The sequence below is a fragment of the Squalius cephalus genome (genome assembly GCF_949319135.1).
Source record: "Squalius cephalus genome assembly, chromosome: 25".
Lineage (NCBI taxonomy): Eukaryota > Metazoa > Chordata > Actinopteri > Cypriniformes > Leuciscidae > Squalius > Squalius cephalus.
This window is the reverse complement of record NC_137146.1, coordinates 24,105,369-24,122,290: the sequence shown is the minus strand read 5'-3', so window position 1 is coordinate 24,122,290 and position 16,922 is coordinate 24,105,369. Positions and strand designations below refer to the sequence as shown.

At 36.7% G+C, this 16,922-nt stretch overlaps 1 protein-coding gene across 2 annotated transcripts; it reads left to right on the top strand.

The window, feature by feature from the left end:
* The first annotated feature begins 1,341 nt into the window (after nt 1–1,341).
* On the top strand, nt 1,342–15,703 carry mastl (microtubule associated serine/threonine kinase-like). Of its 2 annotated transcripts, XM_079863851.1 has the most exons (13): nt 1,342–1,848; nt 2,472–2,609; nt 2,794–2,933; nt 3,010–3,098; nt 3,201–3,307; nt 4,952–5,111; nt 5,233–5,396; nt 6,381–7,502; nt 7,617–7,758; nt 8,240–8,260; nt 11,824–11,937; nt 12,125–12,226; nt 14,416–15,697. In XM_079863851.1, the coding sequence occupies exons 1-13, from the start codon at nt 1,693–1,695 to the stop codon at nt 14,571–14,573; spliced, it is 2,613 nt and encodes an 870-aa protein (XP_079719977.1). In that variant the 5' UTR covers nt 1,342–1,692; the 3' UTR covers nt 14,574–15,697. The 2 variants fall into 2 exon arrangements, with proteins under 2 accessions (XP_079719977.1, XP_079719978.1); XM_079863852.1 differs by lacking the exon at nt 8,240–8,260 and having other exon boundaries at nt 1,343–1,848; nt 14,416–15,703.
* The last annotated feature ends 1,219 nt before the right edge of the window (nt 15,704–16,922 follow it).

The window sequence follows — 16,922 nt, the reverse complement described above, 5'->3', positions numbered from 1 at the left end:
TTAAGCACAGACCACTCAACCAAACTTAATCAACAGATATTACAATAAAAGCTAATTTCTGAAACAGAATATAATTCACAAAAAAGTTGCTGTTGGCTATCATTGTTTATTTTCTCTCTATTAATAACAATAGCCTTACCGGTAAGCCAACATATCAGAAGAGGAAGAGCGCTGTCCCGAACATCAGCAGGACTATGATTATATCCTGTAAAATGTAGGCCTATTACTTACATTTTGCTCTATATATCGTCAACGAAAATAGTTCCAAATAAATCCATAAATCGTTGCGCATCTTTGAGAAACAGTTTCCCTGACTGAAAACCTTCCATAAGTTTAGTGGCTTGAGATGCTCTCAGACAGAGGGTTAGGGTTCAGCTTTTTTAAACTATTATTTCCGCTATAATGTATTGATTAAAAATGGACTTTAGATGTTGAATATTAAAATTCAGCTTTTAACGCCTATGCGCTGATTAAGAAATAGCCTAAATTGCCCATCGGAGGTGCAGGTAATGAAAATGCATTTTTCATAACATTTCATTTACATTTGAACTTAGAAATGTAAAATGTTTTCCTCTATTTAACAGCATTAGGCCGAAAGACGCCTTCCCTTTTCCTCGCGTATTCCCTCAGGTAGATGTCTCGTGTGGCTGGATGTTGCTTGGGCATATGAACAATAATAACGTCGTTTATCCAATATTTGCTGAAAGCCACATATACGATTTTTAAAAGATCTTATTAGATATAATAACCAGCTCATAAGTTATTTTTAAAGTCTGTCAGTGTCAATATTTGCTGAAAGCCACATATAAGATGTTTAAAAGTTCCTATTAGATATAATAACCAGCTCAAAAGTTATTTTTAAAGTCTGTCAGTGTCAATATTTGCTGAAAGCCATAATATTTTAAAAAGATCCAATTAGGTATAATAACTAGCTCATAAGTTATAAATTAAAGTCTGTCCGTGTCATTGTTCTGGTAAATTAGGCTATTTAACGCTGCTGCAGCAGGACACATGTGACGTACATGTTACTTTTCTCAGCGCCGTTGAAGATGGACCAATCAGTGTTTGATTATTGCACGAGGTATTGTTTTTCGTTTGTGCTTCAGTTTATGACATTTGTGGGCCAATTCCCAAAACTGGAATTTAAAAGACTGCATTTTTGTTTAAACACGTCTCCAACAATAAAAAAAAAATTATGACATTACTAAACCAGGGTTTTATTCTGTCGCTACTGTGTGTTCTGGCCAGCAGAGGGCGCCTTCTCTTCTTCCGTTCTTCTGCACCGTTAAAGACCCGCAAAGTAGCCAAAAGCTTTGCCTGACTCGTTTTGCAGAAATGTAACCGTAATTTACTTGTGTAAGATTAAAATTAGTATCACATTTATACAATAAATATCAGCTTTTATACAATCGTGAATAAACATAAACATTCTTTTTTTTTTCAGTTGACTATTTATTGTTTTAACACTTTTGGGCGGCTAAACAACCGCGTTTTAGGACCCAAATTTATGTGGCACATTTCAAATTTCAAAACAAACTCGTCGCGCTTGTCAACAGTGAGAATGGATGCGGTGGACTGAACGCAGAACTGTCTTATTCAAACTATTACAGACAGTGTGAATGAGGCATCTGACTGCAAGACAAGTGGTCTAACGTTAGTTGGATTAAATTGATATTTGAAGCGACGGCGGAGATGGAGGCTCATGGATCTTCATCTGAAGGCTCAAGCAGCGCAGTGAAAGCTCCCTCCATCGAGGACTTTGTGCTGGTCAAACCCATCAGTCGAGGAGCCTTTGGGAAAGTTTACCTGGCCAGAAAGACATGCAACTCCAAACTCTATGCAGTCAAGGTATACAGATGTTAGTCATGTTTGTCATTTATTATTCTATATAAGATCGAATATAATTCATATTTATTATGAGCATTTTATTATATTCAGTTAATTAGGCATTTATTTATCAAAATGAAAATGTATTTTAAGTGGTCGCGAGACAATTATTAATAATGCGTAGAATATCTGCGTCAACAATGTCGAAGGCCTGTTTTAAGAAACGAGAAGGAAGAATATCGTGAGGAGAAAAGGTGGATTCTTGTTGATTTCCTTGCATGTCTAAAGGGAAAATCAGGTACGAGGTAAAAGCTTGGGTTCGAGTGGTGTTAATTTTGTCAGAGAAGAAATGAAGGAAGTTTTCACACTCGCTATTTAACCAAGAGATCCTGCAAGAGGGAGGGGGAAGTTATTTTGATTGGAGATCATGAGGGCACATTACTTCATAAAAAAAGTGCACGTTTAAATCATTTATAAGAAATACTGCAATATAAAAACAAGATCTTTATATTGATCTTTAACTCGATGGCATCAATATTTGCTATTATTTATGTATTCAATCTATTATAAGTTAACATTTTTTTATTTGTTTTCACCATTTTGAAATTGTTTGCATTGACTAACAAAATGCTGTTGTCTGGCAGGTGGTGAAGAAAGCAGACATGGTGGATAAGAACATGACCGATCAGATGAAAGCTGAGAGAGATGCTCTGGCTCTCAGTAAAAGTCCTTTCATTGTGCACCTGTTTTACTCTCTTCAAACCTCAACTAAAGTATATCTGGTACGTATAAGGGTGAATCTCATGAAAACGTGTACAGGTTACATTTAAAAAAGAAGTGAGGTAGAAAATGTTGAGTTGTTTTAAAAAATAATGTCAAAAATGTATTTATGAAGTTCACCTCTGCATTTATTTCAGCATTAATGTGAAATTTTAACTGGTTCAAGTATGTTTGATACTCTCATAGGTGATGGAGTATCTGATTGGAGGAGATGTGAAATCACTTCTTCATATTTATGGGTACTTTGATGAGGACATGTCTCTGAAATACATCTCTGAGGTCTCGCTCGCTCTCGATTACCTTCACAGACACAGCATTATTCACAGGTATTTCTGTCATTTGAAACTGAGGAATTAGTGTTTTGTTTGTCAAACTAACTGACTTTTTTGTCATTTTATTCAGGGACTTAAAACCCGACAACATGCTCATCTCGAATGAGGGTCACATTAAGCTCACAGACTTTGGCCTCTCCAAGGTTAAACTTGACAGGGGTATGTTTTTTTTAATTATTATTTATTGTTTTTAAACAACCAAAATACTAAAATATAGTCTTTATTGTGATATTAACAACGTTTTCCTTTCCCACTATCCAGAACTAAACCTGATGGACATTTTAAACACACCCTCTTTAGTGAAACCTAAAAAAGATTATTTCAGAACACCTGGTCAAGTTCTGTCACTGATAAGCTCTCTTGGTCTCGTGAGTAGATTTGCAGATTTATATCATTTGTATTTTATATGGCTCAACAATAAGGTGTTTTTTTCCCCCTCACAGTTCTGTTGTTCATATTTGAATAGCCTTTCCACCTAGTAAATCCAGGTTTGAAGAAACAGGAACACTTACACGCTTCTTGAGCTGCTTCACTGGTTCTCCTAGTTCTTGCTTACACTGTTTAAGTACTTTACCTGGTGTTGGACACGCCTTACTATTTGAAAAAACAAAAGGGCTATGCTTGCACATTGAAACAGAATTTTTTTAACTTTGATAGTGTTCTAAATCGGCCCCTATACCCTCATTAACTGTTCCCTAAAATACTCCACTAATGTGGTCCACTGAAGGAGTGAATGAAAACGAGTGAGTGAATTCCCACTGAGTGCGCTGGAAGGGCTGCCGCTTTTGCATAGTTTGTTTTTGCTGTTTAATAATTAATTGAAACGTAGCAAACTGGCAGCTCCAGTAGTTATAAAAAGATTTATCCTGAACTCTGCTATGGAAACTAGCATGTATAAACCTTAGTTTATTAGTTTACAAAACTGCAGCATAGGTGATTAACAAATTTTTTTTTAATGCCTAACAATTACCTTATCTATATAATTTCATTTAGACCTAACTCACTCTCTCTCTCTCTCTCGTACATTCTACCAGCCCTCTCTCCTCAGTGGATTTTAAAAAGGTCATATATGCCCCTTAAATTTGCCGTACCTTTATATTACCCTTAATATGACTGCAGTAATGATAGACACTGGTACAGTACGTCTTTAATACTGTCCAGATTGGCAGTAACAAACTCACCTTTACTGTCTTTATTGTGCTTGATGTAAAATAAATGGTGCTTTTAAAGTCTTTGAATCTGGTGTTAATGAAAGAGTGGGAACCCAGATATTAGATTGATTTCTGAAGGGTCATGTGACACTAAAGACTGGAGTAATGATGCTGAAATTCAGCTTTCATCACAGGAATAATTTTAAATTTAAAATATATTAAAATAGAAAATAGTCATTTTAAATTGTAAAAAAAATGTTTAATGTACTGTTGATTTCTTTTTTAAATGTAGATTATTTTTGTTTTTGATGTACTGTTGATCAAATAACCCCAAACTTTAAATGCTGCTGTAAATAGTTTTAAAAGCACTTAGTAGTTGAATTGTCTGAACAAGTTGGTTTGAAGGAACTGTATGATTAGGGTTCACCAGACCCTGTTGAGGCGTGCTGTTCATATGGAACGTGAGCTTGTTTAAAACCGGCTTGATGAAGTGCAACAGAACTGCGGGGTCTTGGTACATTTTTAAAATGATTGAAAATAGCAGTGAGATGCAACAGTCATCTGCATGTGCATAGCGCAGACTGAATATAAAGAACGTGCAGCCCTTTGAAAGTAAATATCTATGATCTTCTATTACTCAACTATCACAGCAAGTTTACAACACAAAAAATCTTTGCAAGATATATAAAAAAAGCATAAACCTGATGACAGTGACGACACTGTACTAGCCTTATAGATAAAGTGACGATCCGTTAACTGGCCCAGGCCATCGATCATTCTTATTTTTGAGCCCTTTTATTACATGTTATACATGTTTGAAACAGCTTGAATAATACATTATATTTTTGACTTGAATGGCAGAATACCCCGGTGACGGAGGGCAAGCGTCACAGCAGCACAGTGTTTGGCAGTCCCAGGTCCTGTGGGAAACTCAAGCAGAGGAATGCTTCTCTGTGTTCACCTCTGCTGAAGAGACGGGCAGAGTACCTGAAATCCCCAGTAGGCACAAATCGAGCTTTAGGTACGTGTCAGAATAATGTTCATACGGAGTGTGTCATTAGTGTTATTGAGAACGACATTTGTCATTTGTTTTTTCTGTAACTAAGTGAATAATGTAAAGCCTAACATAAGCTATTCTTTAGGATCCAACAGTGTGTTCAGTCCTGGCCTGCTGGCTAGGAGTTTGACACCAAGGCTGATGAAATCCAGGAAGAGATTCGAGAGTGTTGGAAGCACCCACTCGTGCCAGTTACCATCCACTACTGATTCTGAAGACTGTGTCAGCCCAATGTGGGAAGATGAGCAGGTTTGTTTCAGCATTACTGTTGAAGGGCTTTTGGTTCATAGCACATTGATCCTATATTGTCTGAGTTAGATAAGAAGTAACAAAGTAAAAACTATAATCAGTCTTTTAAAAGGTGAATTTAGGTTTCACAACATTATAATATACTGTATTAAAAATGGATATTCATTTTAAGATTAGCTGAACATTAAATTTAAGTGCTATGAAATAAGTGTTTTTAGATATTAACTTCAAATGAGCAATTTATGCAAAACGTAATCGAAGTATTAAAAAATAGAGTAAATGTGCAGCACAATTAAATATTTAATCAAACTGATAACAATACGGTACCAATATATTGTGCGCATGTAAAATAAATCCTTAAATTATTGTATTATCACAAAGTACAAAAATAACAAAATATTTTTTAAATTACAATATTCTAATTATTTTATGTATTTTATTATATTTTATATTATATATGATATCTCACATCACATTTCTTGGGTAATTACACGAAGTACATGTACTGTAAGATATAATAATATAATATTTAACCTAAATATTAATATTGAAATAATTGAAAATAACAGTTTACTATTTGAAAATATTTTAAAGTATAATTTATTCCTGTTAGCAAAGCTGAATTTTCAGCAGTCATTAGTTCAGTGTCACATGATCCTTCAGAAATCATTCTAATATGCTAATTTGGTGCTCACGAAAACATTTTTTATTGTTATCAATGTTGAAAACCATGATAAAAAATGTTCAGGGTTCTTTGAAGAAAAGAAAGTTCAAAATAACAGCATTATTTGAAAGTAAAATTATAAATCTCTTATATGATCTTTAATCAGTTTGTTGTTTCCTTGTTAAATAAAAGTATTAATTTCTTCTTCTTTTTTTTTAAAAACACACTGACCCTAAACTTTTAAACAGAAAAAGTGCAATTTATCATGTATATGATAAAAAATGTAAAAAAATCAACCTGACAATGTCTTGCAATTCTAGAATTTACTAGATGGCGAGAACCTTCCTCAGGTTACCGGAAGAGAAAGGGGCAATAGAATGTCAAAAAACATTCCCTTGACACCTGTGGAGAGGAGGAACATGTTTCCAGCACGAGCTCAGGATCACAGCAATGTTTTGACTCCGCTCAATAACCAACTGGAAAATAGCAGAAATATTAAACCAGATATTTCTGCAAAAAGGCTCCAGTTCAGTGCAACCAAGCACAGTGCCACATCACTGGGTAAGGCTGTTCCCCATCAGTCATTTGGGAACAGTTTTATGAAGCCAGAGCCGCCAATAGAGTCCAAAGTCTCAGTAAAGAGAGCATTTGAAGAAGTAGAGAAAAGCCCAGAGCAGGCTGAGATCAACTGCAAGAAAAACAATGCGGTGTACAAAAGGTCCTTCCATATTCCTGAGGGCAACTCAACGGCCAACACAGGCTTGACAGGAATTTTCTCAGTTGTGGGGCTTAATGATGGTAGAACTGCACCGAAATGTCAACAGTACAGTGAGAGAATGGGCCCAAAGCAATCTAGTCCCATAGCTGTGGCCAAAAATCTCTTCTCTGATCTCGAAGATCAAGGCGAGGGGATGGCTTTGCTTAAAGCAGAGACCAACTTGAGCTCCCCAACCTCACCTGGCGATGCCCGAAGTATCAGAAGAAGCCTTAGTTTAGACTCGGACGGCTCAGGCCATGAGATGTCACTGGTTGCTAACACGCCACAAAAATCGACAGACTTCAAACATGAGGCTTTGTCGTCCTCTTTCGAGGAGCTGGATGAAAACGAGATTTCCGTAGTCACGCCGGCAGCTCGGCCCACAATAGCGACACCAAAGCATAGCAGCTCAAAGCAACATAGGGGTGAATCTAAGTGTTCTCTTCTTGACCATACTCATGGGCTATCTGACAGTATGATCAAATCACCTGGCTTCCTCAAACCCAAGAACGTGGTTGCGTTCAGGAGCTACTGCAGCTCCATAAACCGCTCTTGTATGTCGCATCTCAGCCTAGCCTCTTTGGATGCCATGGAGATGTCTGTGTCAACCTCCTTCCACAATGCCCAGTCTGCAGTGACTCCAGTTCAGAAGAAAAGGCCCAGTCTGAGCAGCTCACTTTACCAGGTGAGGAGCCTTTTGGAGTCTTTTTGGAACTCAAACAAAACTGAAGGAAAAGGATTTGAGTTGGAATTTAAATAATTTAAAATGAAATAGTCATATTTTCTTTTTCTTTTCTAGACTCCACAGCAGATGATTGTGTCTCAAACTCCCTACAGAACACCCAAAAGTGTCCGTAGAGGTCCAGAACGTGTAGAAGGGGCTCCTATTTTGGGAACTCCTGACTACTTGGCACCAGAACTTTTATTAGGCAAACCTCATGGTAAGAGTTTGTGTGATCAGTATGTGATGGGTTTATCTTGTGCTGATATGTGCCTCAAATATTAGTCGTTAAATGATAATTGTCAACCATTATGGATTTTACAATGGCCGAGAGAGCAGGGTGTCCCATGCTGAAATATGTGGAATGCATGTCTTTAAATTAAGCATTTGATACAGTGCACTTACACTGTACATGTAGTTATATTTAAAAAAAATACTTTCATGTAATACATTTGTAACTAATTTCTATAGTTACATCTGTAATTAACACTGTTGAACCTTCCCTTACCCCTTCACCCATCCTTAAACCTAACAATATCACCAAACGTCCCTAACCTTACCCGTATCTCACCTCAATAGCAGCATAAGGGTTTTGCAATGCAACATAACAATTGTACAATTCATTTTGTTACACCGTACATATACAAATAAAGTGGGGACAGATCTTTTACTTTGCTTCATTAACAGATGTTATGTTTTAGTTTCAGGGCCTGTGCGTTATGGTAAGTATGCTAAAAAGTATTCTGTTGAGATCATAAGCCATGGAGATGTTGGTGCATGTGTGGTTAGCTTACCTTTACCGCATTAGATAAGGACGTGGCTGACTAATTCCATTATGGGTCGCAGCTTTTGTGATTGGCAGCTCCTGATTCATCACCCTTAATGCTTCAGTAATGCTGAATGTCTCAACTCTGTTGGGATGTTATGATGGTGCTTGGGAATTCTGGGGCATTATACTAAAAAAACAATTTCAATGTTAAAATATTTTCTGGCATCCCAGTTTATTGTGCAGTCAAGTAAAAGTCATTTGTAGCTTGACTTCCTGAAAAGTGTGAACGCTAACTTTGTGTAGCTTTCGAAACATTGCTCTGTTCGAGCAGACCGTCAACTTATTTTTCAACCAAGGGTGTAAGTTTGGGGCAGAACTGCCTGTTTGGCCTAGCAATGGAAGTCTTTGGTATGCTTTATGGAAAATTTTGATGCAACAACTTAGCGTATGCATACAGCCAAAGGTATAGCCTTTAAACGGTGCCCAACACTTGCTCATTTAGAGAGTTTTTTATCTCTGTCCAGAGTCTGCTGCGTCTTTCCAGATTTTATGAGCAGGGCTTGACATCAGCTACTGTGGCAAGTGGTTTTCCAAAGTTACTAGCCACTGAGCATTTTCACTGGTCACAACTGCCATATAGATATTTTTAATATTATCTCATAATTTGACCGGCATTTTGAGATCATTTGACTGTTTAAGCGCAATAAGTAGTGAAAAATAATTAAATTTAGTACTGAGAGGCGGCTTTATGTGTGAGCACAAAATCTGGCGGGAATGAGTAAAATTATGCTCAATACGTGCAATCCCACGGCAAAATTCAAGCCCTGTAACACCAACCGTATTCATCTGGAACAAGAAAAAAGTGCAAGGGGGGCCGCAGCAAGTTGGGAGAAAAAAAAAGTAAAAAAACACATTAGTGTTTTTTATTTTCACAGTATTTCACAGTATTTTTTATGAAATAGCATTATAATAATTTGTTGCATAGCCTATCTGAACATTATACTTTTAATGCTAATCTTTTAGAGATGCACCGATTGATCGGCTGGTGACCGGAATTGGCCGATTTTCACGTGATCTGCCATGACCGGCGACTGGCCGGTCAGTCTGACATAATTCAATTTTATGCCGGTCAAATGCACTCGGGCGCCGCATGATTAACATCGCGCAACATCAGCATCACACGTGCACACGGGGCACATGTAGAAAACCTCGTGAGTTACGGCCGTTTCAGACCGCAAGCGCGAGCGGCGCTTGAGCAGTGCGTAATTTTTTGCATATAAATCAAATAAGCATATAAAATATTTTTATATTTGCATTTTCATTTTTATTTATTTGCATATAAAAAATTCACAGACAACATATGTTCACATTCATAGCAAAATTCAAACGGGACCAGAAAATAATTATTTTCTCCCATTCACTTGCATTGACGATTTTTCAACCTAGAGGTCCAGTGGGGTTAGCGGAAGGGGCGGGACTTACCAGCTCTATAGGCTATGTCAGAAAAGAAAATGAAGACTCAAAAATATTTATAGTCAAGTCAAGTAATCTTCATTTATATAGCGCTTTTAACAATTTAGATTGTTTCAAAGCAGCTTTACAGAGATAAACGTATAATTTAAGGTAACAGATTGTTTGGCTTTATAGCGGTTCTTTAATAAAGTTATTTTCCAGCTAAAGATGTCACATGCGCATTAAATATGGTTCTATAAGTGTGTTTGAATATGTGTGCGCAGGTTTGGAATTCCCTACAAACCAAGCCTAAACAAAGTACTGGTGTTTCCTTAGTTTTAATACAGAATTTTATTTTATTTTATCAATTCGGGGTAGGTACGCAAATTGAGTTTTCCCGACGACGCTTTATCTGTAGAGTGGTAAAGGGATCCTCTATAGCAGGTGTCACCAACCCTGCTCCTGGAGGGCTACTGTCCTGCAGACTTTAGGTCCAACCCTGTTCCAACACACCTGCCTGTAATTATCAAGCAACCCTGAACAGCTTGATTAGCTGGTCCAGGTGTGTTTGATTGGGGTTGGAGCTGAAATCTGCAGGACTGTAGCCCTCCAGGAGCAGGGTTGGTGACACCTGCTCTATAGGGAGAGACTAGTTGGCACTTCAGCACTGCATTTATAGAAAATTTACCCATTTAAACTTGTTTTTATTATTCAGTTTGGGTAAAAGTATATGGTGTTTTATAAACAAAAATATATAGAAAATAAATATTTGTGTGTGCTGTAAAGTGGTTAAAAAAATAAAATCGAAATTGGCTAAAATCTGTATCGGCAGGTCAAACTCAATGAAAAATCGGAATCGGCCTAGAAAATTGTAATCGGTGCATCTCTATAATCTTTCTGATTGGCTGGTATCAAACACCATCACATAATCTGATGTTCACAGATGTTTTATTTATTTATTTCTACATTTGCTGTAGTATTGTCGACGGGTTCAATAAAGCATCCTGCAAAAGGGGGGCCTTGACCAGAACCTAGTGGTATTTGGGGGCCTTGTCATGGAAAAGTTTGGGAACCCCTGCCCTAGTGTATGCATAAAAACTGATGTATACTTTAGATATACTTTTTAAACCCAAAGTATACTTTAGTTTTTGCTTTGTATGCATACAATGTGTGTCGTAAATTTCGAGAAATAGCTCAGCAATTGGACAAAGATGAAACATTTTTTTAGCATGTGGACATCCTGTGTTCGTGCATACTTTCAAAAAAGCTATGCATTCGGCTGTACAAATATGCTTTGTTTGCGTTAAAACATGCATACTTTGAGTTTCTCAATTTGAACAAACTCTGGCATTCAGTTAGTCTTGCACTGTTCGTCCCATAGCCATAAAAGACAGACAGCAGCTATTTGCACTAAGTCTAAATGGCAACAAAAAGGTTTTCTTTGCACTAATTGCAAAATACGTAGAACTCCGGTCAGTCACATCAAAAGCTAACACCACCCGTCTTACTCTTACTATTTACTCTTACCATTACTTTTCTAAACAAACAGTTTTCACAATAAAACAGGTGAAACTTTAGACTCGCATTGAAGAAGGGACCCAGTCAAATCTACAGATCTGAGGTGGTGGACACTTTTGATTCGGTCTTTTTGACCACCCAGAACACCCTAGCAACTGCATAGCAACACTCTGGCAACCACCTAGCTCACCCTGGGCAGTTGTTTTCTTAAAATAGTTATTTTCTCAATTCTATACAGTGCTGCTACTGGCAAAGAAACTTCACCTTTTAGGCTTTAAGTTTATCAGTGTTGAAGGTATTTATTTTTTGACTGATTATTTTTTTTTTTTTTTCAGTTTTGTAATGTAACATTAGCTATCATGATACTTGAGTTCATGTCAAGCTGGTTTTGTGTTCTGCTGTTCCCTTTCCCCCAAAAAATCAACTCAAGCCTGCTACTGTCACCTCTTTATAACAGTGGTCACATTTCTAACACATTTAGAGCCATGTTGTGTGTTTGCTCTAATAAAACAGTGTGTTTAAGTGGGTTTTGTTGTTCTCCAACAGATTTCATGGTGGATTGGTGGGCGTTAGGTGTCTGTCTGTTCGAGTTTCTCACAGGAATCCCGCCCTTCAACGATGAGACTCCACAGCTGGTGTTCCAGAACATTCTCAACAGAGGTAAGAGGATCAATGATAAGTACACCCCAAAGGTGATGAAAAGAGTTTTTTTTTTTTAAAAAAACAACTAAAAGTTATGTACTCCTGGATCCAACAAATGGATCTCCTGGTTTGTTTTTCCTCAGAACCATGCGAGTTGTGTTGACTGTTTCTGATCTTCATGTTCTTCATCTAATGATGTGTTCAGATATACCGTGGCCAGATGGAGACGAGGAGTTGACCCAGAATTCAAGAAATGCCATTGAGATTCTTCTCACCATGGATCCAAACAAGAGAGCTGGCTTTAAAGGTGAATCATATTATATATTAGATTAATATGTTTTACAACTGAAGATAGGTGATTTCTTTTATTATCAAAGTTTGAATACTGTCAAGTTTATGATATATTACATCAGCAGAAAATAGTCAAATTGGACAACTACAGGGAGGGACTATAAGCACCAAGGCACAAAATGTAAGATTTGTGCATTAAAATATCTGAAAACCTTATTTTGTTCACTTTTGTACTTATATTATCCCAAATGTTTCCAATAATGTTTAAATCCAGAGAAATTAGCAATTTTATCCAGTGTAACATCCCTCATTGCATCACCTGCCAGTGGCCTCATGTCCGCTTTAACCTCGGTTTCCACGTTTACTGCTGTAGAAACCATGGGAAGACAGTGAGACTCTGAGTATCAGTGGCTACGTTTACATGCAACCAAATAATCCATTAGTAATCGGATGGACGGCTCAATCGGACTGAAAAGCCCTCATGTAAGACCTTAATCGATCCGATTGAGCTTGAAAAGGGTGGTTTATTCCTTTTCTAGTCCGATCGAGAGAACATGTAAACACTTGATCGGATTGAAAACCGAAACTGAAAGGACTGCGCATGTGCAATGACGTTAATATAGCGTGATGACGTATGACGCATGGAACAAGCTGTTCCTTCTGTTGAATAAAGTGTCATATAAATGAGTGTCCCGTCATTCTAAAATTCTCCTTTCATATGCTCATGTCTCCAAATTATGACCAGAAATGGATAAATATTAAGTCTGCTGTTTAAAATAAATAACCCATGTAGGAATTGGTTATTATGCACAAACAGCAGGAAGCCATGTATATTCGTGCAGTGTGCACATCAAAAAATCTATTCCGATTTGAAGCTTGTTACATATAAATGCGCACATCAACCCGATCACATTTAGCGTTCATGTAAACACTACTTTCAAATTCATCAATCGGAATGAATTCAGTCCGATTGAAACAAAAGTTGTGCATGTAAACGTAGCTAGTGCGGCATTTCCTAACGCTGTTTAACTAGTCTGGTGGACAAGTCTATGGCAGTGTAATTTAATACAGAATGTGTTATACATAAGCAAGTCAGCCTTTTTGCATATGCTGTGGGTACATTCAAATGTACTTTTAGTATGATTGTTACCCCACCATTTGATTTGATGAATAAAGTAACATCTATGAGTAGTAATTTAGCATTTAACATTTACTTGTGGCTAATTCATTAGAATGAAATAAAATCATATGATCAAATGTAACGGCATAAAAAACGTCCATCAAAACCAACAAACGTTAAACAATGTTCACTAACCACTGAAGTTTTTCAATTGGATTGGCGTTTTTTCACTCAGGATTTCACTGTTCGCTGATCATTCCGATCCAGTTTCAGCGAGTAAAGAATACATTTATACTTATGTGCGTTATGCATTATACATGTTATCGTCTCTGACATGTTGAAGCCGCTCAGGCCACCATTTTCTCCTTCTCGGAAAGCAATAACATACTCTAAACATCTGGTAGTGTGGGTTTTCCAGGTAATGCTTGCACTTTGTCTTCCCGTAAATACTACTGTGTATTATGCACGTTATTTTTGACAGACATCGATGTCTTGATATTCAAGTGCGGATTATAAGGTAGTAATTTGTTCTTAGCCGGCAAGTATTCAGTGAAGTGATTGATGTCTATGGGTGTGACATGATCTTGACCAAAAATGTACGCACCTCTTGATGGAAATAACATTACAACATTTATTTCCATGAAGAGGTTTATCAATTTTTGCTCCAGATCTTGTATTGACAATGCAAGAGTCCAGCACTCTGTAAAGTCTCCTTCAGCACATCCCAAAGACTTTTAATGACTTTAAGGTCTGGACTCAGAGATGCCACTTCATGTGACATTAATTCTTCATGCTCCCTCCCAACAATTTTTTCACAATTTGCGTCGGATGAATCTTGACATTGTCATCCTGGAATTTGGCCATGATGTGTGTTCCTACATGGTTGTGTAAGAAATGAAAAGCTACACACTCCCATCAATTAGGGTTAGAAGAACTGTTGCCAAAATTTATTTGCATTGAATTATTTTGAACCAGCATCTAAAACTTCTTAATCTTACTTACAAGAATTGTTAATGTCAAAAATTCTTAAAACTACCTTAATCTCAACACTGGCATGTTTTCATGTATGTTGTGTCTTTCTGTAGAACTGAAGTATCATGCGTTCTTTGAGGGTGTGGACTGGGAAAACCTTCATCATAAGAGTATGCCCTTCATCCCTCAGCCCGATGATGAGACAGACACCTCGTACTTTGAGGCGAGAAACACAGCACAACATCTCACTGTATCGGGCTTCAGTCTGTAAACACACACGCACACACACACACACACACACACTCTGTAACGCAATGGGCTCACGCAGTATGTTCAGCTACAGCTGTGTTGTAGAAGCTCTAATGAATACAGATCCCACAGTGCTCTTGTTTGTCCTTCTTCCTTCTGTCTCAGTTATTCATGTCAGATGTTTTTATGTTCTTGAAAATGTATATGCAGATTTGATGTTGGAAAGCATTCTGAAATGCAGTGAGCACATAAATGCTGCAAAGCTTGTGGTGTAAAATCTTCAGTTATCTTTGTTTGGGGGAAAAGAAGTAATATATTATGCAACACTACTATTTACTGTCTCATTAGTGCACATTTAGATGGAAGACTGCTGTTTTTAACTCATGTTTTCTTAAACTTCTTGTCTGATTGTAATTTTAACATGCTAAATGTTTTAACTAGTCTACAGCAAGTTTGATTTTGAACATGGTCGCTGCTTCAAAAACATCAGTTTTAGTCATTTGTAATTGGTTAATATACACAACACCTTAAAATGTTTCTGGATTATAACTTGTCACTTGCCTATTTTTAAGATGATTAAATAAAATGCAACTGTTGTGTTAATAGATGAGCGTTATTTCTGATTTTCACTTGAAACCTAAAGCCTGTGCTGTTTGTCTGATAGAAATAAATAAATTCACTACCTCTCACAGAAATATGCATATAATATAGAGGCCTGATCTTCCACGGGCCCCGGCGCAACCGAGCAACACACCAGAAGTTTCAATTGCTGAGTGTGTGTGGGAGAAAGAAATCTCCAAAAATCTAAATATCAGAAAGTAAAATAAGTTACTCAAATTTAATATGTTTTGAAGGTACAGGTTACTATTAATATTGTTCATCTATCTGACATAACCTGGCTTTGTGCTTTTGTTGTAAGGAGTGGGACAAAAATAAAAACTGAGACTGAGAAAGACTTCCAGCCTCTTGAAGTGTCAGTTGCATAATGGACACATCCACAAATGTCTTGGGCATTTTTAAATGTATGTTTAAAAATGTTTCCCCGGACATGACATGGGAAGAAAAAAAAATACAGCTTGTTTATTAATTGTTACCCTCATTTTTGTGAAAGGGATATTCCACCCCAAAATAAAAAAATCATAATTCGAGACTACAATATATTTTTTTCTGTTTCTGTGGAATGGACTCTGTTGATAAATATATGTATATAGTTTATATGTGTATGTGTGTGTGTGTGTGTGATATATATATACAGTGCTATGCATAAGTTTAGACACCCATACTAAAGTTGACTAAAAAGAGGAATAAAAAATCATCTTTTAGAAATTGAACTTAATGCCTTAATAAAAAAAAAAAATAGGAAAAATCCAACCTTTAAGGACACCAGTTTTCTTTGTGAATGAATAATGTATCATAAATAAATAAATGTTCTTCCTTAAAATACAGGGTGCATAAGTGAGTACATCCCTATGTTAAATTCCCATAGAGGCAGGCAGATTTTTATTTTTAAGTATTTTTAAAAAAAAATTTTTAGGATACTATGCATCCTGATAAAGTTCCCTTGGCCTTTGGAATTAAAATAGCCCCACATCATCACATAGCCTTCACCATACCTAGAGATTGGCATGGGGTACTTTCCATAAGATCATCTCTCAATGCAAATCAAACTAGCTTTTAGGCTAACTGAAATAAAACCATGCCAATCTCTAGGTATGGTGAAGGCTATGTGATGATGTGGGGCTATTTTAATTCCAAAGGCCAAGGGAACTTTATCAGGATGCATAGTATCCTGGATCCATGAAGTAACTGGCCTTTAAAAATAAAAATCTGCCTGCCTCTATGGGAATTTAACATAGGGGTGTCCAAACTTATGCACCCTGTATTTTAAGGAAGAACATTTATTTATTTACAATACATTATTCATTCACAAAGAAAATTGGTGTCCTTAAAGGTTGGATTTTTCCAATTTTTTTTAATTAAGGCATTGTTCAATTTCCAAAAGATGATTTTTTATTCCTCTTTTTAGTCAACTTTAGCATGGATGTCTAAAATTATGCATAGCACTGTATATATATATAATTAGTCATGTGAAAAAGAAAGGGGGCACTATTAAATTCTATGGTTTTATGTATCAGGACATAAAAAAAAATATCTGGTCCTTGGCAAGTCTTAAAATTAGGTAAATACAACCTCAGATGAACAACAACACGTGACATTACACCATGTCAATATTTATTTAACAAAAACTAGGCCAAAATGGAAAAGCCATGGCTACAAACTAAGTGCACACATACTTCCAATGGAATGAAGAGGGTAAGTAACAGTCAGGCACTGCTAATCAAATTAATTGGATTAATTGATCTGCAGTAAG